This window comes from Physeter macrocephalus, chromosome 9 (genome assembly GCF_002837175.3).
Source record: "Physeter macrocephalus isolate SW-GA chromosome 9, ASM283717v5, whole genome shotgun sequence".
NCBI lineage: Eukaryota > Metazoa > Chordata > Mammalia > Artiodactyla > Physeteridae > Physeter > Physeter macrocephalus.
Genome location: NC_041222.1, coordinates 26,492,764 through 26,518,552, shown reverse-complemented (window position 1 = coordinate 26,518,552; position 25,789 = coordinate 26,492,764). Strand labels below are relative to the sequence as shown.

Genomic DNA, 25,789 nt, shown 5'->3' with positions numbered 1-25,789 from the left:
CATTTGCGTTGTCCTCCTGATACTACAGTGTCATAGCTAGGACTAACCAGCTAGAGATCACCTGGTTAGTCTACCTCCCATGTTTACACATGGACAGGAGACCAGAGGCAGGGAGTAGAAGGAGTAAAGTCAGGCCTTTGGACTCTATTCTCCTTCACCTCAGCATCATCTCACCTTGAAAACGTCTTCTGACTTGAACCTCATCCTCCTCCTTCCTCTGTCACAGGCCATTGTCTGCCCTCTCCATAGACCAGGGAATGAAGAAAAGCAAGGACCACCATCGGAGCTAATATTTATTGAGGAAGTTTAATACTCTCAATAACTAAGAGAGGGGTACTGTAATTAGCTCATTTTACAGGTGATTCTAGAAACTGAAGCTCAGAATTAATAACTGGGACAAGATCTCTGAGATAGGAAGTAGTTAAATCCAGGATATGAACCTAGACCCTGTAATTCCAGAGTCTTGAACCAAACACTATGCCATCTGGCCTTGGGACCAACCAAAAAAATAGTTCTGTGTTCAACGAATTGGATTTGAATGTTGAAGCATAGCATATATACCGAAAAGTACGGAAATTATGAGCATATAGCTCAATTAATTACCCAAAGGGAACACACCCAGTAATCAGTACCTGCAGGAAAGACAGCACTACCAACCCCTTTCGTGTACCCATCTCACGTCACTGCCCTCCCTTACCCAAGGATAACAAATATTCTAACTCCTGAATTAGTTTTGCTTGTTTTTGAACTAATTGATGGAATCACATAGAATGTATTCTTTTATGTCCGGCTTCTTTTGGTGAACATGTGTATACATTTCTGTTAAATGTATAACTAAGAGTGGAATTGTTGGGAAATTGACTTAAATGTGTGTCCACCTATCTTTTGGTCCATCTGTCTCAGAGGAGATACAACCACAAGATACTGCCAAAGAGGTTTCAAAAGTGGTTTTGTTTTAACAGTTTACAGCAATGTATGAGAGTTCCAGTTTCTCCACATCCTCACTTGGTTTTGTCAGTAGTTTTTATTTTAGCCATTCTGGTGTACGTGTAGTGGTGTTTCATTGTGGTTTTAATTAGCATTTTCCTGGTGTGTAACAATGCTGTGTACCTTGTCATACACTTATTGGCCATTTAGTAATCTTTCTGTGAAATGCCTAGCCAGATATTTTGCCCATTTTTTTTCTGGTGGATTGCCTATCTTATTTCTTATTAATTTATGTGAGTTATCTATCTCAGATCTGATTTTTTTGTTAGTTAAATACATGGCAAATGTTCATCCCCTCTCTGTGCTTGCACTTTTTACTCTCTTAAAGGTATCTTTTGATGAACAGAAATCCTTTTAATAAGGTCCTAGTCGTCAGTTTTTTTTACTAGGGTTAGGGTAATTTCTGTCTTTTCTAAGATATCTTTGCTTGCCCCAAGGTCATGAAACTATTCTCCTGTGTTATCTACCATAATGTTATAGTTTTAAACTTTCATAGTTAGATGTACAATTCAACTGGAATTAATTTTTGTTTATGTATGAGATAGGAGTCAGATTCATTTCTTTCCCATATGGATAACCAGTTGACCCCAGGCCATTTGAGAAGACTCTCCTCTCTCCACTGCTCTGCCAGGCCTCGCATCACCACCTCCCCCTGATTGATTACTGTAGCTTTATATTAAGTCTTATTATCTGGTGGTGTAAGTCCTCCAACCTTGACATCCTCCAAGATTGTTTTGACTATCCTTGGCTCTTTGTATTTCTATATAAGTTTGAAATCAGGTCATCAGTTTCCGAAAGAAGACATTTGCCGAGCTTTTAATTGTTATTGTATTGGATGTGTAGATACATTTGGAGAGAACCAACATCTTAACAATATATAGCCAAGAAAATCACTCTACATTTTAACAGGATGAAATAATAAACTGGGAAGAATATTTGCAACTCACATCTCAGTCAAAGGACCTCATGTTCCCAATACATAAAGAGATCCTAGAAATTAATAAGAAAAAAGGCAACTACCACTAGAATGATGGGCAAAAGATATTAATGGATAGTACACAGAAAAAGAAATTTAATAGTCTTAAACACATGAAAATATGCTCAGTCTCAGTCATAATATGACAAAATTGTCAAATTCAAGAGTTTGACAATACATTCTGAAGCTATGGATAAATAGGAACTTTTATTCATTGTTGATGGGAGTTCAAGTTGCCTTGCAACAGAAGCAGTTTGGCCGTATCTACCAGATCAACAAATGTATTTCAGACTTTGATTCAATAGTTCCCTTTCAGGGAATTTATCCTATAGAAATTGTTCTACACTTGACATATGTACGAGGTTATTCATTGCAGTCTTCTTTGTAAGAACAAATGGTTGGAAACCACCCAATGTCCTTCAGCAGGGGGTCTGGCTAAATGAATGATGGTCCACCCAAACAAAGAGATACAATGTAGTGGGAAATAAAATAAGGAAGAAGGAGTAGAAGGGGGAAGCACTTTAAGTATCAGTGTGGAAAGATATCTCCCTGGTCACACTTGCTGACCCTCGCTGGTCTCTCCCTTAGGCTTCGAGCTGGCTTTTTTGAGCACTTAGAGAAGTGGTTTGACCAATGTGCCCTCAATGCCCGGGTCATCGTGGCCACCAAGATTGATGAGCTGGATTCAGAACTGGAGCTGCGTCTGCACCTGCACCAGCCAAGAGCCCAGCTCATTGAAAAGGACATCCACAACGTCAGGGCAGGTACTGCAGACCCCCAGTGTCTGTGCCATTGCAGCCCCACGTTCATTAGCAGCTTATACCACGCAGTGCTTAGCATGTTGTCATCACACGTTGGAAGATGTGCGTGAGGGTTCGTACCTCCCAGGTTGGCAGAGGAGGTTGTACTCAGAATCGTCATTTAAGGTTTTTTTAAAGAAGGTGTTAGATGCTGAAATGAAGAGTATTGTCCTATTTTAGCTTTGTGGATCCCAGATATGCTCACACACCTGTCAGACACATACCTGCATGGCAGATGCCCTAGAGGCAAGCCTGTAGTTCAGGAATCAGAGCTAACAGGCTCAACCTGTCTAGCTGTGGGATTCTGGGCAGGTTACCTGACCTCTCTGATCCCTTCCTAACCTGCAGAAGGCATGCTGTTGGTGGTAATTAACTCTCCTTGAAATGGTACGGTGAGGAATCATGAGCATCTGGCATAAGCCAGAACCTCCAGAAGTGGTAGCCATTATTTTCAGCTTATAATTTTTAACACTTAAAAAGACAGGCCATTTCTCTCTAAGGCAGAGGGCTCCATTAATTGGAGGGAGGGCACTTTTATTTGGATCCCTCAACGGCTCCTGTCAGGTTTTTACTCCAGTCATACTTTAAGCTCCATTATTGACCCTGAAAGCTTCCAGAGAGCCTCCACGTGACCCCACCCAACCTCCTATTGCCTGGAGCAGCGAAAGAGTGTGGACTCCAGAGGCCCAATGCTTGTGGCCTTGGGAGACCAGCTTGACTTTTGGAATCTCGTTGTCCTCATATGGGAAATGTGTGCATTAATTATAAATATAAACAAAAATGCTCCCTGAAGGCTGGTTTCCTTCCCCTTCCCTGGCTCCTGGCCCAGTGCATAATGTGAAAAACGAGGCTGGAGAAGCAAAGCCCCAGAATCCCACCATTTGTTTTTGGCAGAGCTGAAACCATAGCACTTCCTCCACTCCAGGCAGTAGGAGGTGAGAGGAGGTGAGCTGGGACTCTCTGCTAACTCTAAAGGCCTGTGATGGAGCTCTTGAAGTCCATTGTAACTGAGGCTCATTGGAAATGAGAAGCCACTGATATAAAGGGGCACACGCCAACTGCCCAGCTTTGTGCTGGCTATTTTCTCCCAGGCCTTCGCATCAAGATCCCTGCCCTCCCCAACATCCATCCCACCTGCTCCTGGGGTGGGAGGTGCTCTCCATCTCCCAGGCTTTGTTCCCTTCTGCTGCAGGCAGAGTATCTCCACCAGGAGACACCTCCCTGGTCACAGCCGGCCAGATCCTCCTCTCCAGTTAAAGACCCAGGGCTGTCTCATATTGGCCTCTCTGAGATCTGTGTCCATTCCCAGGCCAGGCCCCAGGGAGGGCAGTGGGGACAGGATAAGGGACTTTGGCCTGAAAGGTCCCTGCTCTGTAGCTGGCCCGGGAGAGGCACATCACTGTCCAGGAAAGCGCTGTCCTGAGCTGGCTTGAGATCCTGGAGGGCCTCATCTCCCCTTGTCCTTTTCCAGCCGAACTCTTGCTTCACCAAGAGCGGCTGGACAGCCACTGTGCGGGGGTGATGGAGACACTGAGGAAGGAGAGGAGGATGTTCTGCCAGTTCCAAGAGGAGCAGAACATGAGGAGCAAAAACTTCCAGCGCAAGATTTACGACATGGAGCACATCTTCTTGAATGCCACCAAGAGCCAGAAGTAAGGGCACTGGGGGTCTCAGCTGTAGCCTCGTGGCCCTAGAATCCCAGCCAGGTGGCTGTTCTCAAAGGAGTGGTTCCCCCACCCCCTGTGGATAATAGAAGGGTCAGGGATTCCAGAAGGGTTTTCACCTCTTCACAAGGGTGCAACTGTGTGAAGCGTCTGGTGGGGGGCTGGGTGCTGGGGGTGGGGGAGCAGCCAAAGAGAAGAAAGGGTGCCCGTGGTCAGAGTGCAGGGGTGCAGATGATGTGCCCTGAAACGTCCATGGTGGGAAAGACCGCCCTTATCAGGGGAAGTCAGGAAGAGCTTCCTGCAGGAGGCCCTCGGGCCTGGAATGGAGAAAGGTGGGGAGGGGGCAGGGTTCTCCCATCGCAGAGGAGCACTGGCCCAGCTCGAGGTGGGGATGCCCTGCTCTCAGGGCAGAGTGAGGGGTCCCGGGAGGCCCCTCAGGGGTTTGAGGTGAGGCGCCTGTGTGCCCAGGGAGGCCTCCGTCAGGTCACCGGTGAGGAGCCCTCACAGGTGTCTGTACCGTGGTCAGGTGCACAAGAGGGAGCTGGTTAGGGTAGACTTGGGTATAAAGAGGAAACCTGCAGCCCGCTCTTTCAGGGAGTCCCGGGCTCCAGGAGCCACGTCTGTGGGAGTGAGTTAGAGAGAGCGGGCGGAGGGAGGAGGGGGCGGAGCCAGTAGGACCTGGGGATTCTCTTAGCAATCTGGTGGCAGGGGCCGGACAGAGGAGAGGGCTGCCCTCTGGTCCAGCTCACTGAGAGCCCCACACGCACTGGCATCGTGAACTTCCTTCTAAGGCCTCTTTTTCTACCCAGAGAAGACAGGCAGTGGTTTTGGTGACCCCACAGCTGGGCATGGCATGTGGAGCTCAAGCCACCTCCCAGGCTGCCCGCCCGTGCCCAGGTCACCACCCTGCCCTCCCGCGTCCCCCAGGCTGGTCACTCTCAGCAGCACTCTGCACCGGGAACTGCTCAGCTACGTCGACGTCGTCCAGGTGTCCCTGAGCAGCTTCCGCCAGTACCTGGAGGAGAGCCTGGGCAAGCTTCGCTACACCAACGTTGAGTTTGTCAGGCACTGCAGGTGAGAGCCAGCATCTGGGGCCTCTGTGGGCCACTGGACTTTCTCTATTGAGAGGTGGTCTTGTTTGCCCCTCCATTTTTGAATAGGGACAAAATATCCGTAACATAAAATGATCCATTTTAACCATTTTAGGTGTCCAGTTCACTGGCATTAAGTACATCCACACTGTTGTACAACCATCACCACCGTCCATCTCCAGAACATTTTCATCCTCACAAACGGAATCTCTAAACACTAACAGCCCATTTTGTCCTCCCCCAGCCCCTGGGAACCACCATTCTATTTTCGGTCTCTATGAATTTGACTACTCTAGGACCTCGTAGAAGTGAAATCACACCAGATTTGTTCTTTTGTGTGTCTGTTTTTTTCACTTAGCATAATGTCTTCAGTGCTCATCCATGTCACAGCATCTGTCAGAATTTCATTCCTTCTTAAGGCTCAGTAATATTCCATTGTGTGGATGTACCACATTTTGTTTATCCATTCATCTCTTAATGGACATTTGGGTGGTTTCCCTGCTTCTGTCCTTGAGCTACCTGCATTTGTTTTTCCATGATCTTGTACTTTTAATCTAAAGCCCTGTCAACCACAGTATTTGGACTGGGTGGAAAGGTTCAGGTCTGATCAGTGGATTTATTTCTCCCAAATTATTTTCAGATTGTTCTCAGAGGGAGGCAACTTTTCTTCTGAAGAAATTGACTCACTGTGTCATCGACTGGAGAAGGAAGCTGCCCGGATAGAGTTTGTTGAAAATTTAATCATGATCAGCATGGAGAAGATGGAGAGCGAGTACCTGGACCAGGTGAGCGGGACCCACCACGACCTCTAGCCAGGCTCCCGTGATACCCGCTTACAAGGTGGTTGCCTTGCTCGCTGCCTGATAGGCTGGTCAAGCCCCCTTTCCAACCGTTAACTGAGCCTGTCCCCCTCTGCTTCTAAAGTCCAAAAGTTCCAAATTAAGCCCCACTCCTTTACTTTTTCTCTTTCTTTAAGGCTAATGATGTCATCAACAAGTTTGAAAGTAAATTCCATAACCGGTCTGTGGACCTTATTTTCACAGAGAAAATACAGCGGTTGCTGACAAATCTGCAAGTGAACATCAAGTGTGAGGTAGGACAGATTCATTCTTCATCTGCCCCATGGGACTTGAAGTTTATCACACACACCTGCATGCCAGGCAATGTCCCAGGTGCTGGGGATACTGGTGTGGTCTCTGCCCAACGGGACTTGCACTCCAGCCCGGAAGTCAGAGATTAAATCGTAATAGTTTCTAACATCCACTGAGTTATTATGCATCATGCAACCTGCCAGTGGGCTTATTTTGATTAACTGTGTGAGTCCTCACAAGACCTGTGTGAGGCAAGTACCCTTCTTATCCCCATTTTAGAGATAAAGAAACTGAGGCAGAGAGTCATTAAGTGACTTAGGGCAAGAACACAGAGTTCTTAAATGGTGGAGCCAGAATGTGAACCCAGGTCTGACTGACACCAGAAATTCAGATCTTAACCATGCCAGGCCATCTGGGCTACAGAGGCCATGAGGGCTGTGTGAGGTGCGTGGGGACGTAGAGGAGAGGATTTCACCTGGACTAGGAAAGTGGTGTTTCCCAAGGCTTGATGGCGAAGGAAGGGCCAGCCAGGCAGGAGGGTGGGGAACAGTGTCCTGGAGAGATCGTGAAAAAAGTCCTGTGGAGCTGGAGCCAAGGGGAGAGAGAGCTCGAGCAAGAAAAAGTGGGGAGCAATGAGGCTGGAGCTGCAGCCGGGTCAGGAGGGCCTTGTGAGCTGGGCTCCTGGTGCTGGAGTGAGTGAGGGTCAGGGGCAGTGGGGACAAGGGAAGGGTGCTATTTATTACAATTTTTTAAGCTGTATAATCTTGAAAAGTTTCTTCAAAAACATCACTTTGATGGTTTCTCTCTCCCGAACGTGTTGCCATTTTTACTTAACCATTCCTTTTTGGAGGAACATTTGGTGGGTTTCACTTATAATATACACAATGGTGTGTTAGACATGCTTGCACTGGAAACTCTGATGATGTCCATAGGGTGCCTCCCAGAGCTGGAATTACTGGGTTAGAGCATGAATGTTTTAAGGCTCTTTGTACTTTCCAGGTGGCTTGTACAGACATCCCCTCACCAACAGGGCATGAGTGTGTCCTCCTAACGCTCTCAACCAGTACTGCAGGTCACCAGTTTTATTTTTAAAACTTACTATTTGACAGTAAAAAAAAGTCCTTTAAATTTGCATTGATCGAGTTTCTGATACGACTGTGCATTTTTCCCCCTGATTTCACTTTTTCGGTACTTAATCCACCTCTCAGATAATGATTTGCGCAACATTTTCTTGATCAAAATAAGTATTCCAGAAACAAATCTCAGAACCTCTGGTTTTTCTAGGTGGCAAAATCCAATTTGCAAACAGATGGATTAAATTCTTCTCTGGAACAGCTTCAAAGCAAGGTACAAATGTGCCGAAGCTCAAGGGGAGATGAAAAAGTAAGTGCTCAGTGGCTGCTAAGCTATGAATAGTAAAGATGCATCAGGCCAGAATCGTAAACTGGAAATAAACTTACATCTGGGGTCAAGATTTCTCCACCACCAGTGGGGCCTCTGAGCCTTCCTACTTAACCCCTGTTTTATTCAATGGAATTAAGGACGAGAAGAGAAACCAGCCATTGCCCCCGAGCCCTAGCACCTCCCAGGCAGGCATCTCGAGGCCAGTGGGCCCAGGGGCTTGAGTCTGGCCTCCCTCCCCCTCTGATGTCACCAGGCCTCCCTCCCTGTCATTGGAACGCAGCCCTGGATGAATAACAGAGGCAGGACTCTGCCCTCTGAGCAACCACCTTTTGTTTGATTTTCCTTTTGTTTTGACCATTGCACATAAATTGGTTACTTCCATTTTCTGTGTATAAGCTGTGAAAAATGCAACTCGGAGCGAAGTCTGGGAGAAGCGAGGTTCCAGGTGCCTGCCAGGCCCTGACCAGCATAGCGGGTCTCTGCGTGTTTACGTTGTTGACTTGCTTGTTTTTCTGCCTCTAGTGCATGTCTCTGTCCCTTGTGCCACCCGCACCCTGGCCACTCCAAGTAATCTTTTCTCCACAGTTCAGCCAGGCACTCGAGAACCAGATGTCCTGGCCAGGGGTTCTGTCTTCCATTTCAGTGACTAAGTTGTGGTTTTTTTGTTATTAGCACTGAGAGGATATTTATTTTTCTATCTTTACTGCTTTTTCTTGCATAGTTACATGTGCTTGGTGAAAAAAGTTCGAACATCCACAAAGCACAGAGTGGAGGTCCCGGGTAACCTCTTGTGTTTCCGTGCAGATGTTTCTACACGTACACAGGGGGAGCAGGGGAAAACCAGCTTAATGTGCTGTGACCCCTTCAGCAGGCCCTTTAGGGACAGCTCTCTCTCTTCAGAGCAGAAGCATTTGCTCTCCCACATTTCCTCACTTCCTGTCTGATGTGTCAGGGCACTGGGCAGGGTGTCGGGGGGCTTGCACAGACCCTGGTGTGGGGTGGGGAGCATGGGCTTGAGCGGGCGGGTAGTCCTGTGTTGGCAGAGGACACTGGTTGGACACTCCTGCCGGGTGGTAATCAGGAGGTGGAAGCAAAATGCATCAGATGCTCGGAGGAGGCTGTGGGGACCAGGGAAGGGTGTGGCCAGGGCCGTGTGCTCAGTGCCACGTTAAAGAAGACCTTCTGGCTGCTGGGTGCAGAAAGGCAGGGAGGCAGGTAGGAATGAGGCAGAGTGCCAAGACCGAATAGTGTCACCACTCGAGACTCCAGCAGGGACATGTTCCAATCCCGGGGCTGAGCGGCGGGGGAATGGGCAGGATTCGGGGTGCATTGGAAATGAAGGGAGTGGGAAGAGGCCAAGGCGCCACCTGGCCTGGGTCATCCATTAGGTCAGTGAGCCATTCAGGGAGCAATGTGTGGGGACCACTGAGTGCTGTGCGGGCTGCTTGGGGAAGGTGAACATCCTCACGGGTGCTTCCCTGCCCCCTGCAAGGTATGGTCTGTGGGATTGTTGCTCTAAGGGGTCATATATTTGACGTATTCGATCTGATAGCCAGATCACCCTCCGGAAAGGCTGTGGCCATTTCACTCCTACACACCCTCGCCATCTGGGGCCAAATATTTCCCTCTACACGAAGAGCATTAGAGCTAGAAGAGATCCTGAGGAACATTCTGTGTCCCCATCACACTGATGGGGAGACTAGGTAGAGCAAGTTTAAATCATTTGCCCAGAACAAACCCATAGAACCAGGAATAGAACTCCCGATGCCCCATCAGGGAAGGATCCACTGCTGCAGTGGAGCCGCCTGAGAGAGCCAGCCCAGGGCTCCCCACTCCCACAGGGCCCTCCCTGCAAGTGAGGGGCCTCCATGGAGCCAAGAGGTGTCCTCGCCAGCCAGCCGGTTCCTGCAGTTCACATGGAGTCAGCCTGCCCGCCCGCAGCCTGCTTCCTGTGGCTTTTTTTCTCCATGTTCGCACTAGATAGTGACCACAGAAGACCTCCTTGGCCTTGTTCGAACTTGGAAAGAAAAACTGAGCCAGAGGATTCAGTATCTCAACTGCAAGCTGGACATGGTATCAGCGACTCAAGTGGTCTTTACGGTAAGGAACGGGATGGGGCGGCCGTTTGGAAGAGCGGCTGAGCTGTTGGGTCCGGGATCCCAGGAAACCCACAGGGCTCAGCAGAGCCCAAGGCAAGAAGACCTCCCAGGCCACTGCTGGACATCAGGCCTGCTGGGATGCCTTGGAAAGGCCTCAGGCTGTGGAGTCAGATCTGGGTTCAAATCCCAGATGGGTCACTTCCCTGCACTGGTCTCTTAGGAGACCCCTCACCTCCTGGCAGCACCTCCTCCCGCCATCAGGGCCCACCAGCTCTCAGGGCAGCCTCACCTCTCAGCCTCTTCCTTCCCACCCTCTGCCATGAGCAGCCACCGGCTTCTCCCCACCCCACCCCCGTGGCCTTGTCCAGGCCCCCCCGTCTCTTGTCCGCGTGGCTGCCCTTATCCTCTCACTTCCCCCCATGATCCATTCCTGGAGCTGCAGCCAGACCTCATGTTGGACAAGGCCGGTCTGCCCGTGTCACTCTCCTGCCCTTGGGATAAAATCCAGATCCTTTACCTAGACCTGCGTAGCAACCTCCTCCAAGGTCTGCCCTCCATGCTCTTCATTTCTCTGGCCCCCCCTAAGAGGTCTCTTCCCCCAGGCCTTCTCTCACCCCCTGGTTTCGGTGGCATGTCCCACTTCCCCATGAGCCCACAGACCGTGCAGTGAGGTCTCCCTTTTAGGAGCCGTCTCCCCTAGATGGTGTGCCCCAAGAGGGCAGAACCTGTCGCCCTCACCCCACCCTCTCTCACCAAGCTTTAAACACCAGAGGTGCTCAACCAGCTGCCAGAAGGGCTGTGACAGGGCCAATGGTAGCGTAAGCGGACACCCCTCAAGTTCTGCTCTGGCCACCCTCAGGCCCTGCCTCTCACTGCCACGCTTTGAACCAGCCCTTCCTTCTTTGGGGAGGCTCTTCCCGCCGCGCCACTAGCGCTAAGCTTCCATCACACCATCAGTACTGCGCCCCACAAGATGAAACTTAGGGGTCCAGCTGGAGTCCTTCTCTTACAGTGCTTACAGTCTAGCACTGAGCCAGGATGCAGGATAAAATAGGGAACAGTTCAACTAAGCCCTCGTGGTGGGCCACCACTCCCACCCTTTCTCTAAGGTCCAGCTCGAGGTGGAGGTGGCCACTCACTCATCCGTGCACTCATTCACTCACTTGTCCGTTGGTCAGAAACACCGCCTGGGCACATCTACGGGTGGCCTTACAGGTCCGTGACCCTCAGCCTCAGGGAAGACGCTGGAACTTCCCCTTCATAACACTGGCCCCATTTTTGACCATTTATTTGTGGTCAAATAAATGTCTTGTCTCTGACCAGACTGTAAGTTCCATGAGGGTAAGGGTCACGTGTGGCCTCTTCATCCTGTGTCCCTTACCCAGGCAGAGGCTTGCAGAAAGCAGGCACTCAAGAAACATTTTGGAAGCATGCACGTGTGAATGAATGAATGAATGAATAGTCCTCTAAGATAGATATGATCACTGCTACTTCACGGAAGGGAAAAGGGAGGCTCAAAGAGGTCAGGCAGCTGGCCTCCAGCCACAGCACCTAGGCAAGGTGGTGCTGGGACGGGAACCCAGCCTGCCTGCCTGCCTGCCTGCCACCCACACAATCGGGCCCTGATCTTTGGCCTGCAGGACAACATCTTGACCGACCTGGGGGTAGAGAGTGACATCCTGGTGTCTTCAGAAGCCCATGAAGAAGAGGCCAAGGTAGACGTGGTCACCCCCGAGTCCTTCACCCAGCCAAGCCGCATGGGGAAGTCCATGATTCAAGACCCAGCTGTGGAGGTGGTCAGGAGGATCCTGCAGTGAGTGGCCTGGGTGTGCACAGTGGGGCCCTGAGCCTTCGGGAGCTAGCCCCCATGTGAGCCCACCCTTGACAGCTGTGACCTTGTGTGGGCGCTTCTCCTCTCAAAGCCTCAGCTTCCTCCTCTGAAGTGGGGCTCACGTTTGGGCAGACTCACGTGGCATTGTGGGCTAACTGGGTTGGTGCCCAGTGCCCGGCCTGAGCCGTCCTCGTGGTCACTGGGGAAAAGCTCACATCCTTTCCTTTGGTTTCAGATTTCCTGACTCAAAACGTCCAACCCAGCAGTGTGACAAGGAGCGGTCCCAAACAGGTAGAGGCAAACAGGTCTCAGGGCACCGGTGGTGGGGCAGCTGGTGGTGCCACCCGGCCCCACCTCACCTTGGATCCTCTGTTCTTGTCCTGGGTGCTCGTCACCCAAAGGCTTGAAGCGACTCCGGAGCCGGGCAGAGCACTCCGTGAAGAAGGGCTTGTCCACTGCCGGTGCCACCTTGGCAGCGAGGTAGAAAGGCTAGGCTGCCTGCGATCTCCCCTCCCCAGACCCCACCCCGCCACCCTTTACCAGACCATGTCCTCAGAGTGTACCTCCTGTGCTCACAGCCCTGACACTCCAAGGGACCCCACGAGGGGCCGGCTCTGACACCGGCTTTAGACTGGTCTGTGCTCACCCCCGCCCAGTGGCTTGGCTCGCATGGCCTCCCACCCTGGGAACCTGTCCGGGAGTTGGGTGGTTTTCCACGGTATTGTTTGGCTTCCTGGATTGTCACTAGAAATAGCGATCTGTCCTCCTGCAAGTCTGACTTCCACAGGCCGGCTTCCTGAGTTTTTTATTGTAGCTAAGGGGTTGGTGTCCTAGGCAGGTTGTTGCAGCTTACGGGCCAGAGTTCTCTATATATGGTCCAGCTGTTGTCCATTTGTATATTCAGTCTCTCAGTGGTTACCGATGAAGTACATGTTGCTAAGGCTGCCAGATAAAAATTCAGGATGCCCAGTTAAATTTGAATTTCAGATGAACAACACATAATATTTTTAATATTATATATGTGTGTCCCAAATGTCTCATGGGATGTTCACTAAAAATTTCTCATTGCTTATATGAAATTTGAGTTCTTTTCAAAAATTTATTGTTGTATAGTTGATTTACAGTGTTGTACTAAGAAATTCAAGTTTAACTTGTATTTTTATTTGAAAATATGGCAACCGTACATGTGGCTCAACCTATTTTTCTTTGGGTCCTCACCACAGAAAAGGATACAGATTTCTGGGCCCGAGCACCTCTGTCCCTTAACCACTCTCAGCAGCCTTGTGTGGGTTTTAGTGGTCAGGGCTTCAGCCCTGCGCTAAGGCTGTCTCCAGAGCTGCCGAGGGGGAGGGAGCACCTCGAAGCGCGGGGCCGCACAGGCAGGCCCGGGTGGGGCTCACGCGGGCTCAGATCTGCCTGTGTTTATCTCCAGCCTCCAGAGCACTGACCCACCTTTGCCCCACAGCATCACACGGTATGCCAAGTCCAACAGACTAGATAGAAAGTACCACGTGCTCGGAGACAAGCCACCTCCTCCGGCGGAGTAAGTGTCAATGCCATGTCCTCTAACTCCATTTTAACCTGTCATCTTTGTCAGGGGGCAGCTAAATCTAACTCAGCTAAGGGAAACAGGAAGTAGGGGGCAGAGCAGGAGCGGTCAGCACGGGGACGGGTAAGGGTCAAGATTGGTTTGTCTCAGCCTAACTCACCTAAATTTATTGAGAGATATTTCCACCAAATTTAGACGTTCACCAAGAAGACATTCTTCTTTCCTTTGAACAATAAGTTCATTTCTATTCAGTCACCTTTTGTTCCTTAAGGGCCAGCTGAACCGTCTACTGAGACTTGGTAGTAGGGCAGCCAGTCAAGGGGCTTTCTAGACGTTGGGCCTGAAGCACCCAGAGTGGCCCACTCGGGAGTAGCTCCTGGCATTCTAGTTGCCCATCACCCCACTCCAGCTGGCAGGGCTTCTTTGGATCCTGGAGGAAAAGCCAGCTACAGAACAACCTTGAGTCCCAACAGGGACCTAGATAGTCAGGTTTCAGCTCTCAGTGGAGAGTTGTAGCCAGATATTGAAGGAGACTAGAAGAATTGAGATTTGGTAAGAACTGACAAAACGTACATGACAGCAAGATCCATGCCAGTTTCCGAGGAGGTCACAAAACCTCAAAGCCAATGAATAGGGATAGAATCTACTAATCACGAGAGAGTGCTATAGTTTCCCACTGAAACATAAAATTTATGTCGCCCTTCTTTTTGATTCTTGTTTACAAAACAAGTCTGGTCTCATTAGCTTTGGCCTGATTATTTACATAAGTGCAGCAAGCGTGGTGACTGACCACCTAAACTTTTTATGTTTGCGTTGCTGGAACTTTTCAAAAAGAATCTCAGATTAGACTCTTAAAAGCCTCGTGAAGCCAAAAAGGCAAGTCAGATTTCACCTGCAGTACCTATAGATTTGGGTGAAAGCCTCTCTTCTTGAGGTCCCCACAGTACCTTAAGGTTTTCCTTACTCACCCGTGAGGCTGGGAACCTCATAAGCCAGGTGCCGGGTGGGTTTTCCCAAGAGGGCTCTGAAGCATTGTCTCCGTGAAGTCAACCTTAGTTTCTTGAAACTGTTTGGTCATATCTGATCCTATGTATCGTTGTCCATATGACATTTCGGTCAAAGCCTTGGTTATACATCAATGTTTCCAATTACGTCCTGTTACAAGGAGGACAGCTTTTTGTTGAATTCACACAAATAATTATATTGCCATAAAATAAGTATACTTAACAAGAGTTTCCGAATTCTAGAGTGCATATGAGAGGGTGAAACATCCAGCCTGTTTCAAATTAGCCCTTTTTCCTCTTTAGCCTCAGGCAGTTGCTTTCAGGAGTTCCTCTGTCCCTTGAGAGCCGTGATGGGGACAGGACGCCTGAATTTAGTTCAAGGGACTGTAGGGGGTTGAGGGCTGGAGTGGGAAAGGAGAGGTCTGGCAGGGTGGACAGACGGACAGAGGAGGTGGGGCTATGAAGGGGTCTATCAAAGGAAACCAGGGAACTGAAGGGAAGGTGGAAGGTGGCAAAAGGAGGAGGAAGGAGCATAGGCTTTGCGGGGGGAGAGAGGTCTTAGAGAGGGTCTCCCCTCCAGTCTGGGGAGATCTTGTTTCCCCAAGAAGCCAATGAGGTTCCAAATTATCCTTAGTAAAATCACGCCAGGGTCATGAATCACACAGTGGAAAAGTATTTGGGAAAGTATAGTGAAAGCATGCAGAGGAGCCTAACGTTTGCTTGAGGGGAGAGTTTTTGTCAAGGTCAACAGACAGCAAATTACTTTTCCAGAAAGCAGCTGGGAAAGGTATAGTGAAGGCCATAAGTTTATGCCTTTTGTGCAGGTCCGTGGGCCCCTCTGCCAAGGAAACCATCTATCAAGAAGAAAACGCTTGCATGATATACCATGCAATACTTTTTATCCCAGTTAAAAATGGGAAAAAAACCCTAAAGGTCCCAAAATGGGGGGTTGTAAACCATAGTGCATACATACTCGATGGTGTCACACAGCCATTTAGAATGATATCATAATGTAGGGGGAACACTTGTAAGTGTGCAGAATGTAAAATGCACATGAACTTAGTCCCAAACCAATTTAAAAATCAGCAGAAGGAAATACAGTAAAGTGTTAGCATTTATTTTTTCTTCTTGCTTTTCAGTTTATTTCTAGTTTTCTTTAATTATGATGAATGAATTTTTAAATGAAAGATCACATGACTTCTATACATGTATTTTAGAAAATGCCAAAACTGATGTGTATGTAAAGCAGTCACTGCATCACTTTATAGAAATTGTGAAAAACTAGTTGTCCTACAGGTACATGCAGTTCTAACACATCCGTCCCTTATTTCAGTCTTACTGTTGAGACAGTTGACCTGACCGACAGGAATATTCACTGGATCTGTGCAGGTTTGTTCAGTAAAGACCCCGTGTGCGCACAGTCAACCCAAAGGCCAGAGGTACCAGAAAGAGGATGTTTGGTCCTACAGGCAGTCTTGCTCATTCGACTAATATTTATAAGAAATCATTCTTTCTTCCCTCAACCAAGACTGAGGCACTGATAGGTGCAGGCACTGCGATGGGACAGGGGATTCCACGGTGAACAAAAACGGACGCACAGCGTGTGTCCTGGTGGACTTTACCAGGCGCTGGGAGAGATGGCGCTAATGACCAGTCACACAGATCAGTCCCCAGTCCCCCTGTGGGGAGCGCTGTGAAGCTGAGGGCCACGAAGAGCATTGGAACAAGGCAGTCAGGAATCACCACTGAGCCAGGATCTAAGGAAGAGCAGGAACAAACGTGACCAAGAGGAAAGTTAGTGTTCCCTGGAGAGGAATCAGTGTGAGCAATGGCCCTGGGGCAGGAATGAGTAATTACAAGAAGCGATGAGAACAAAAGAGAACAGAGACACTTGGAAGCTGCCAAGCTCAGCTTGTCACATGCAAGAGGCATTAAACTAGATGAACAGAAATATTAGGTGGGGACATGCTTGGGCATCCCAAGCTGTCCAGCCCCAGTTCTGACCAGGTTGCTGAGTACTCAGAATGTTCAGTCCCTTTGGTTTTGTCCACACCATTTAGTGTGATCAGACGAGGCCTCTCAGGGGTCTGTCTCCTGTGTGTTGCAGGGATTTTAAAGGCATCATCCTGAGCCGCCTCTGGGAGAGCAACGAGCACCTGCTGACCGTGGTGGAGGTGAGGGCTCTACCTGCCCCTCTGCCATCCGCTGGCCACACGCCCCCAGTGGGCCCTGCCTCCTGCCTTCTGCTGATAATGGCCTTTGGGTGAAACTGAGCAAAGGGGACTGCAGCCCCCATGACCACGCTACCCAGCTTCTGTCACCTCATGTGCTGTCTTTCATCCTAGAAATTAAAGCTCATCCATTCATTTACCCATTTATTCAGCCACCAACCATTTCTTGGCTACTGTGTGTCAGATACCGGGTGTGCCAAGAGGAACAAGCCCCGTCTCTGTCCCTGAGAGCCCAGCACCCAGCAGAGGATGACAGACACGGTGGCACCACAGAGGGATGGGTGGGGCCGTGGGAGCAGGGCGCCTCCAGTAGGAGCGACCCAGGGCCCCGGTCCAGTGCACCCCACACAGGGGTGTCTGTGTGCTTCCTGTCTGCCTCCCCCTGGGCTGTGAGTCTTTAGAGAAAAGCTCTGGGTCATCCGTATTAGTGGCCCAGCTTGGCGCTTCAGAGAAAGCTCTCGGCCTGGTGGGTGGAAGACCCGTTTTAGTCTTGAAAGATACATAGAATTATACCATTGGCTCGCTCGTGCCTCGCATAGCCCTGGGAAACTGACAGTGGTGACAAGGACAGACAGGGAGGAGGAGCAACCCTGGCGTAGAGGACAGCAGTAGAGAAGGCCAGGGGGTGAGGAGAGCACGGTGGAGGGTGCCAAGATGCTGGGCCAGAGCCCCCTGGGGAGGGGCCTGGCACCCACACTTTCAACCCTTTCCTGCAGGAGTTTTACCGCAAAGAGAAGCGCTCAATCAGCAGGCCCGACTGCATGTACGAAACCTTTGACCAGTGCGCAGAGAACATCTGCAGGAAGATCCTGGAGTACCACAGCCAGGCTGATGAGTACCACAACTCCTGCCTCATAGGTGGGTGTGGCCAGCAGATGGGCTGCAGGCCGGTGGGGTGGGGGCCACAGAGCCTCTCACGGCCTGAATGACGCCTTCCTGACCTGGAGGTCACTGGGGAGGCAAAGGAGCCTGCCTGTGAAAAGCTGACATCTTAGAATTGGGTAAAAACCTTGATCAGATTTAACTGGGGAGAAACAACAATGCCAAAAAAAATTCACTTTTCTTGAGAAATATGGTGATTTGTATCACTGAAAATGTTTCACTCATTGAATAGATATTTTTTACAGCTTTATTGAAACATTCACTTAACGAATTTAATTTTAATACATTCAATTTTGTTTAATTTTAATATATTAAAATACGTTGAATTGTACACTTTACACCCATTCAGTGGCTTTTTGTATAGTCATAGAGTTGTACAACCATCACCACTGTGAATTTTAGAACCCACTGTCCCTCCATCATGTCCTCAGCCATAAACAACCGCTAATCTACTTTCTGTCTCTATAGATTTTCCTATCTGGGCTTTCACATGAATGGAGTCATGCAGTATTGTTTATTCATTCGGTGATGGACATTTGGTTGTTTCCACCTTTTGGCAATTATGGATGATGCTGCTGCAAACGTTCATGTGCATATTGTGTGTGGATGTGTGATTTCATTTCTCTTGGGTTTATAACTAGGAGGAGAATTGCTGGGTCATATGGTGCCTCTGTGTTTAATCATTTGAAAAATCCTTCCACAGTGCCTACTGTATGCCTGGCCTGTGCTGGGTTTGGGCTATGATGAACTTGATAGACATAGCCTCCTAGAGAATAGGGACATGAAAGGAGGCAGGCAGGATACATCTTGCCATTTATGTTTATTATAACGACCTAAAAGGAGCTGTGAAAACACACCCATAGGTCCCGCCCCCGTTCCTATTTCTCCACGTCCACAGCTATGTGTGTTTTATGCAGTCATAAGTCCTGATTATTTCTGCTTGTAAGGCAGGGAACCTGAGGGCCCATCACAGGCCTTCTGTGTTGGTTGAGGGGCAGCACGGGTAGAAGAGGGAGAGGATTAGGGGACAGCCAGACCTGGGGTCAAGACCCAGCACTGCCATCTCCCAGCCATATGACCTTGACCAAGTCACCTTCTCTTGCCTGTAAATGGAGACAAGGATAATACCCACCATGCAAGGCGTTTTTGAGGATTAAACCCCTCACAGCCCTGCCGTATGCAGGGGAAATCATCAGCAGTGGCTCTCATTACTGTAGCTGTAGAATGACTGGAATTGAAACTACGGGCAGCACTTTGTTTCTCTAGCTCAGAGTTTCCCCGTATGAACTCTGTGGGACCCCATCCTATGTGATCTTCCTCAAAAGAAAGGTTCCCTGGTCAAATGGGTTTGGGAAATGCTGCAGATTATGTCCCTCTTGGGCAGATTGACAGTTCACATTAAATGAAGACTTCCATTTCCTTCAGGGAGTCCAGTATCCTGACCAACTCTCCCACTGAAAACATGTAAAAATCCTGGATATAACACTTTTGCGGTAAACTTTTAAAAGCATGGATGAGCTAGCTATAAAGTAAGAAACACACAGGGCTCCAAGATTAAGTGAGAATAGGAAATCAGAGATAAATTGAGCAGTGACTCTGGCTATTGCCATGAGGGCTTTGCTGACTCCCAGGTCCACTTGAGCCTCTGTTTTCATGGCCTCCAGGACACTGGGAACAGAGACCAAGCACCGGACGACCCAAGGTGGGCAGTCTGAAAGGGCACAAGCCACAGAAAACTGGGTCTCCACAGGGCTCCATCTGCTTAGTAAGGAGAATGAGAGAGAAACCATATCCCCTCCTCCCCCAGTGACTAGAAGGAAACTGTCTTGTTATAAGCTGTGGCACTGGATAAAGAAGAAGAAAAACTCCAATGAGAATCCATTGCTATAAGCCAGCTCTCATGTGGTGTTTAAACCTGAAGTCACACTTAGATAAACCTGAATTCAACTTTGTGTTTGTGGATCATCCATAAGACCTCTAGCTGATACCTTAGCTTAAAATGATTTTGAGTTAGTCATGCCCAGATGCTTGTTTAGTAGAGATACTACAAATCCTCTCCAGAAAAGCCCACCTTCAGTTCAGGCCTTCAGGGATTCCTACAAATAAAATGCCCAGAATAAGAGAGTTCACCGTACAACACACACACACACACACACACACACACACACACACACACACACACACACAGAAAAAGGCACCTTGAGCATGAGGCAGCAGAATGAGACCAGTAAAGACTTCAGATATTGAATGTATCAGACACAGAATATAAAATAATGTATTTATTTAGAGTTAAATAAAAGACGAAATTGGAAACATGAGTAAGGAGCAAAAGACTATTAAAATGACCAAGTAAATATGAAAGAGAACCAAATCAAACTTCTATATTGGAAAAATAAATCATTGAAAATTTAAAATTATGAATGGCTTTAATACCAAAGAAGATAACCAAAATGCAGCACAGAAAAACAAAGAAATGGAAATATGGGAGAGAGGTGAAGAGAGGTGGAAGAAAGAGTAGGTCTGGCATGCAGCTATTTAGAGGTCTAGAGGGAGAGGAGGAGACTAGGGTCAAGGCAATATTTGAAGAGATAATGGATGAGACAGAACTGCTGAAAGATGCAGTGCATTTTAAAAGCACTGGAAAGTCCTACAGAGAGTAGAAAAGAAGTCCTTTGAACTTGTTTAGTCCAGTACTTTTGATGCTGGTTTGACCACAGGACCCCTTTTGATGGAATAACTATTACCACATTGTAGACCAAGCCTTTCTCTTTGGGAAGCTGCTTTGAGCCTTTGTTGGAGAGATTGCCACAGCAACTTGGCTCTGCTCTGTGCTCTCCCCTGGTCCCCCACCCCCAATTCCTACAGAATTACGGGCCCAGATGAGGAGATTTGAGGAGCTATTGCCCCAGGTGTGTTGGCTGGTGATGGAAAATTTCAAGGAGCACCACTGGAAAAAATATTGCACCTCCACCAAAGAGATCCGGGGACAGTTCTCGAATTATCAGGAACAGCTGGAGAGAAGGAAGGTGGGGCCCCCCGGACCAGCCCCTCCTCTCCAGGACCAGAGGCCCTGGGAGTTCAGAAATGGAGGTGGGGCATTGGCAGAACTGAGTCCCAGGGAAGGACGTGGGCCAGGCTTGGGATTGTTGGATGGGGGTGAGGGACACTAGGCACTGGAGAGACGAGAGCTGAGCCAACAGCTCCTTCATAGAAGGCCTTCAGCACGCTCCTTGTTGGATTTAACTGGTAGGTCAGCTGGTTCTGTGGGGCTGTGGCCATTGAGATCAACAATAATTGTCCACATGGTCCTTCGAGGTATGGGACGTGGATGCTGTTGATTTTATTGGACTGAACCCCTGACTGTTCTGGGGCAGATGCTCAGCTCTCCCACTTCTTAACCCTCGGAGTCAGCTCCAGCCATGCCCCTGTCTTCCCTCCTCTACCCTTCACACACCCAGGTCAGTGCACACATCAGTCTGGCCGTGGCCATAATTGGCAGAGGACATAGGCCAGTGACTTTTTGGTCCTGACCTCAAGACCAGGTCAAAAATCCTACTGATTTCTGGATTGTCTGAAGGATGAAAATGCCCAGAAGCTCCACCCAAATCTCGGACACCCCGCACATCTCCAAGAAATGGAGTCTCTGTGTCAAGTGGAAGAGAAAAGGCAGGAAGATTTGGACACCTTGATTGCGGTGACCAGGGAGCAGCTGGAGGTCAGTAGTGCCATCCACTCCATGTCTAGATGCTGAGGGCTGTACTGCCCTCCGGAGGTCACCCCCACTGACAGCCCAGCAACAGCACTGAGCACGGCCCTTTGCTGACACACTGGCCAAAGCAGGGTATGAAAGCAGGAGGTGTCATAGGTGGAGATGGTCTTTATTGGCTGTTGTGACTTGCATTTTTACTAATTTTTACTTTTACATTTTTACTTGCATTAATTACTAATGAGAACTTCTTTTCCAAGATCCATGTCAAGTTTTATTTCCTCTTTAGTAAATTGTCTATGTCTGTCCCTTGGCCATTTCAGAATCACTTCCTATCTTCAAACCAAGTCCCCTCTAGGGAGAGGCCTCCTGGAGAAGACCAGATGCCTGTTAACTTGGACACAGTTGACACGTGGCCCTGGTCTTGCCTCACATGCTGCTCCCCAAATCTTCCCTCAGCCTGTGTTTGGAGACAAGTTCCTCTCTTTACAGCACCGTGCTCCCCATGTTTCCTCCAGGCGTTCACCCGGAAGTACAGCCGGTTTTTCATAGCCAGCTTGGCCGCCTTCACTGAGAAGTTCCTGCTGCAGTTGGATGAGGTGGTCACTATTGACGATGTCCAGGTTGCAAGTATGTGCACCACCGGCCTTGTGCCCTGGCCCCAGGGGGTGTGACACAGGGTGATGGGCCTGGGGTGGGGTGGGAGGGGCGCGTCCGCTTTCCCCCAACTCCCCCAGAATGAAAATACATTCTCTATGGAGAGGACTGATGAATTTTTTTTTTTTTTTTTTTTTTGTGGTATGCGGGCCTCCCTCTGTTGTGGCCTCTCCCGTCGCGGAGCACAGGCTCCGGACGCGCAGGCTCAGCGGCCATGGCTCACGGGCCCAGCCGCTCCGCGGCATGTGGGATCCTCCCGGACCGGGGCGCGAACCCGGTTCCCCTGCATCGGCAGGCGGACGCGCAACCACTGCACCACCAGGGAAGCCCTGAATTTTTGTTTTAATTAAAACTCTCTTTTTTTAAACTAAAAAAGCAAATCCCAAACGAATCAAAGATTATATATAAAAAAAGAAATCCTAATGCTAAATATTTTCAAAATCTTGGGGTAGGGACAGCTTTCCTAAGTATGAGAGCCAGAAGCCATAAAGGAATGGCTGGCACTTCTCTGTGGCCAAAACAAAAACAAGGAAAAATGTCAAAATATGGAAAGACGAACCACAAACTGCAAAAATATTCCTAATAACTAATAGGTCAGAGAATGGCCTAATATCCCTGTGGTATAAAGAACTCTAACAGGCCAAATTTGTAAAAAGAGATAGAGAACAAACATGCAATTCAAAAGGCCAATAAATTTAAAAGATGCTTGACTTCACCAATGATGAAAAATGTGAATATAAACATTATTAAGATATCATTTCTCGCCAACAGCCTGGCAAGGCTTTTAAGTTCAGTGACAGGCAGCACTGGTGAGGCTGTCAGGAAGCCTGAGCACCACAGAGCCTCTCAGAGAAGTGTACGTGCACCCCACTCTCTTGGGGAACACTCTGTCGGTGCCTTCAAAGTCCTGAGAGTGTGTGCCTTTGACCTAGCCATTCTAACCCTGGGAATTTATCCAACAGAAATACGTGCATACTTTTTCAAAGATATATTTTCAAGCATATTCTTCACAGCACTGCTTGAAATTGCAAAGAATTGGAAACAATGTTAATATCTACATATAGAGGATTGGGTAAATAAATTATGGTCCAGATGTAGGAGGGAGTACTGTGCAGCTGTTCAAGTGGGTGTGGTAGGTCTCTTTGTGCCAGCCAGAAAGTCCTGAAGGACTACTGTCACAGGAAAAAGCCAGGTGACCATTATACTTACCTATGATACTATTTAAAAGACACATATGTGATATAAACATGCACCCCGCATATATGTAAATGAGTCTGTGTGAGAGACACACAGAGACGGAGAATGAGAGGGACAGAGCCTGAGAGACAGGTACCAGAGGGCTGATGACCATCTCTGGTGAGTCGGGCTGTGAGAGATTTCTAAAATCTTTTCTTTTTCCCCGTTAGGTGATGTTTAAATTTTTTATAATGTGCACCAATTACTTTTATAACTACACAAAGATTCAAATCATATATTGAATATTATCCATTTCTCACTAATCTATTAAGTAAATAAATATATTATTTTCATATTTTTAAGTTTTCATTAGACAGACAATGAATATTTTTTACAGTAAAATGAGAAATTCAATATGAGTTACAAAGAAAGAGACGAACATGGTCATTCTACCCAGAAATAAGTGCCCTTAACACCGGCTGTCCTCCTTCTCGTTGTTTCCCTTTGGGCACAGGCCTGTGTGTATATCAGTGGGGGGATGGGAGGATGGATCACAAGTGTGTGCTCTTTTGTAAGCTAATTTCCCCTTGGGCTGAGGCTGGGCAAGCCAGTCACCACCTCCTTGAGCACTTTCAGTTGCTGTGCATCGTATGTTACTGATTAGTTCCCGGCTGGTGCACATCGGGCCACGTCCAGCTTTTCACTCCTCTAATCGTGCTGAAGGGAACATCTGCATCCATATTTCTCTGTTCCGGGGCAACAGATTCCTAGAGGTGGACTTTCTAGGTCAAAATGTATATGAATTTCGAGGCGTTGGTCACTTTCCAGTGTTGGGGGTCTCTTTGGCAAATGTGAGCCTGGTTTGGGAGAGCAGAGCCTGCAGAGACCCTGGGGTTCAGACTTGAGGGAGAACAGGCGAGAGGAGCTGGCAGGGAGGCAGCCTCGGTAACTTGGAGGGAACCGCCAGGCCAGGGAGATCCCCTGCACCAAGTCTGCAGGAGCCTCTCCTGCCCTGTAAGTAGGGGTTCTGAGCCAAGCAGCCTGGCCCTGCCATCCACGCAGACCAGGGTGCAGAGGGCTGCTCACCGCGTGGACGGAGCCCCTTTCTCTTCACATCAAAGGGCAGGTCAGTGAGCCGGACATGAGAGGGACAACCTTGAATGTATGCATTTCCAGGAGAAATTCTTAGTTCAGGACCCATTTGAGCTAGTATAAGCCAAAGAAGGCTCTACAAAGCATATTCGGGGGCTCACAGAAGCTGCAAGAAAGTCAGAGCATCATTCTGAGGGCTTTGGAGCTGGGACCCATGCCCAAACCATACCTCGCATCCTCCAGCTTTGACCCCCCTGCCATCTCCTCAGCCCCCACCTATGAATCTGGTGCATTTGCCTTCTGTTTGGGAGGGGCCTCTGCCTCCTACCTGAGACTCCAAGTGGGGAAGAGGGGAGCGAGCCCTCATTTCTCTAAATGTAAGGTCGGGGGTCCCCTTGATCTCAGGCTGTGGGTGAGGCCGCCATCAGTAACCTGTCTCTTGCCTGCCAGAGATGGAGCCCCCGAAACAGAAGACATCAATCCTAATACGGAGGAAACTCACCGGGCTCTCCCTGGAGGAAGAGAGTGAGAAGCCCCTGATTGAACGGGGGAGCAGGTGAGAGCCGAGAGCAGGGAGGAATACCACAAATGGCTGTATTTGCTGGGGGTGGTGCAGTGGAATGGTTAGGGCCACGAGCTCTGACGTCAGACAAACCTGGTAATCTTGGGAAGGCATTGTGTCCTAAGCCTGTTTCCTCATCTGTGAAATGGGCATGGCAGCCTACCTTACATGATATTATGAAGAGAAAGTTCAATGAGATTGTACTTGGAGTGCCCCGGCACATACTAAGAGCTCAGCAGCTATTAGTTCATGTGATAAAAGCACCCACAAAGGGGCCCCCAAAGAAATGGAGGCCTGTCCCAGTGTGGGGCACATTCTCAGATTGCTGGCCGCACTGTGATCCACTACAGCTGTCCATCATGTATGACAAGAGCTACCAAAGTGCTTGTCCCCTGTGACCCAAGAATGTTACTCTGGAAGAAGTAAGGCAGCGATTTGCCCAGCTAAGTTGTCAGCAGTGGTTTTATAGCAGAATAGGAAAAGCAGGCCAGGAACTGATGACTGCCACCTCGCTGGCCAACTGATGAGGAAACTGAGACCCAGAAAAGGGTAACACCTAGAGGTGTGGGATTCCCCTTCCCCATGCAGAACCCAACTGTCTATACACATGGATTTAAACTGTATGAAAATGCAAAAAAGAACTTGACTGAAGCTTAATGTTAAATGCTCAGTAGGGTTTTTCTTTTTTCTTTTTTTTTTTTTTAACATCTTTACTGGAGTATAATTGTTTTACAATGGTGTGTTAGTTTCTGCTGTATAACAAAGTGAATCAGCTATACGTATACAAATATCCCCATATCCCCTCCCTCTTACATCTCCCTTCCACCCTCCCTATCCTACCCCTCTAGGTGGTCACAAATCACCGAGCTGATCTCCCTGTGCTATGCGGCTGCTTCCCATTAGCTATCTATTTTACATTTGGTAGTGTACATATGTCCATGCCACTCTCTCACTTCCATTCTCTACGTCTGTGTCTTTATTCCTGTC

At 48.7% G+C, this 25,789-nt stretch overlaps 1 protein-coding gene across 2 annotated transcripts in view; it reads left to right on the top strand.

Annotated features, from left to right (window-relative positions):
* Nucleotides 1–25,789, top strand: part of CCDC180 (coiled-coil domain containing 180) — a 55,323-nt gene that overhangs the window by 27,054 nt on the left and 2,480 nt on the right. Inside the window, exons 19-35 of one of the 2 annotated variants that reach the window (XM_055087086.1) lie at nucleotides 2,552–2,727; nucleotides 4,235–4,415; nucleotides 5,355–5,501; nucleotides 6,159–6,303; nucleotides 6,495–6,611; nucleotides 7,894–7,992; nucleotides 9,994–10,113; nucleotides 11,753–11,925; nucleotides 12,179–12,234; nucleotides 12,345–12,423; nucleotides 13,376–13,486; nucleotides 16,604–16,670; nucleotides 17,444–17,585; nucleotides 20,475–20,635; nucleotides 21,187–21,324; nucleotides 21,834–21,945; nucleotides 24,691–24,796. In XM_055087086.1, the coding sequence (XP_054943061.1) occupies nucleotides 2,552–2,727; nucleotides 4,235–4,415; nucleotides 5,355–5,501; nucleotides 6,159–6,303; nucleotides 6,495–6,611; nucleotides 7,894–7,992; nucleotides 9,994–10,113; nucleotides 11,753–11,925; nucleotides 12,179–12,234; nucleotides 12,345–12,423; nucleotides 13,376–13,486; nucleotides 16,604–16,670; nucleotides 17,444–17,585; nucleotides 20,475–20,635; nucleotides 21,187–21,324; nucleotides 21,834–21,945; nucleotides 24,691–24,796 (2,130 nt within the window). The remainder of the gene's footprint in view (nucleotides 1–2,551; nucleotides 2,728–4,234; nucleotides 4,416–5,354; nucleotides 5,502–6,158; nucleotides 6,304–6,494; nucleotides 6,612–7,893; nucleotides 7,993–9,993; nucleotides 10,114–11,752; nucleotides 11,926–12,178; nucleotides 12,235–12,344; nucleotides 12,424–13,375; nucleotides 13,487–16,603; nucleotides 16,671–17,443; nucleotides 17,586–20,474; nucleotides 20,636–21,186; nucleotides 21,325–21,833; nucleotides 21,946–24,690; nucleotides 24,797–25,789) is intronic. The other variant, XM_055087087.1, reaches the window with a different exon arrangement.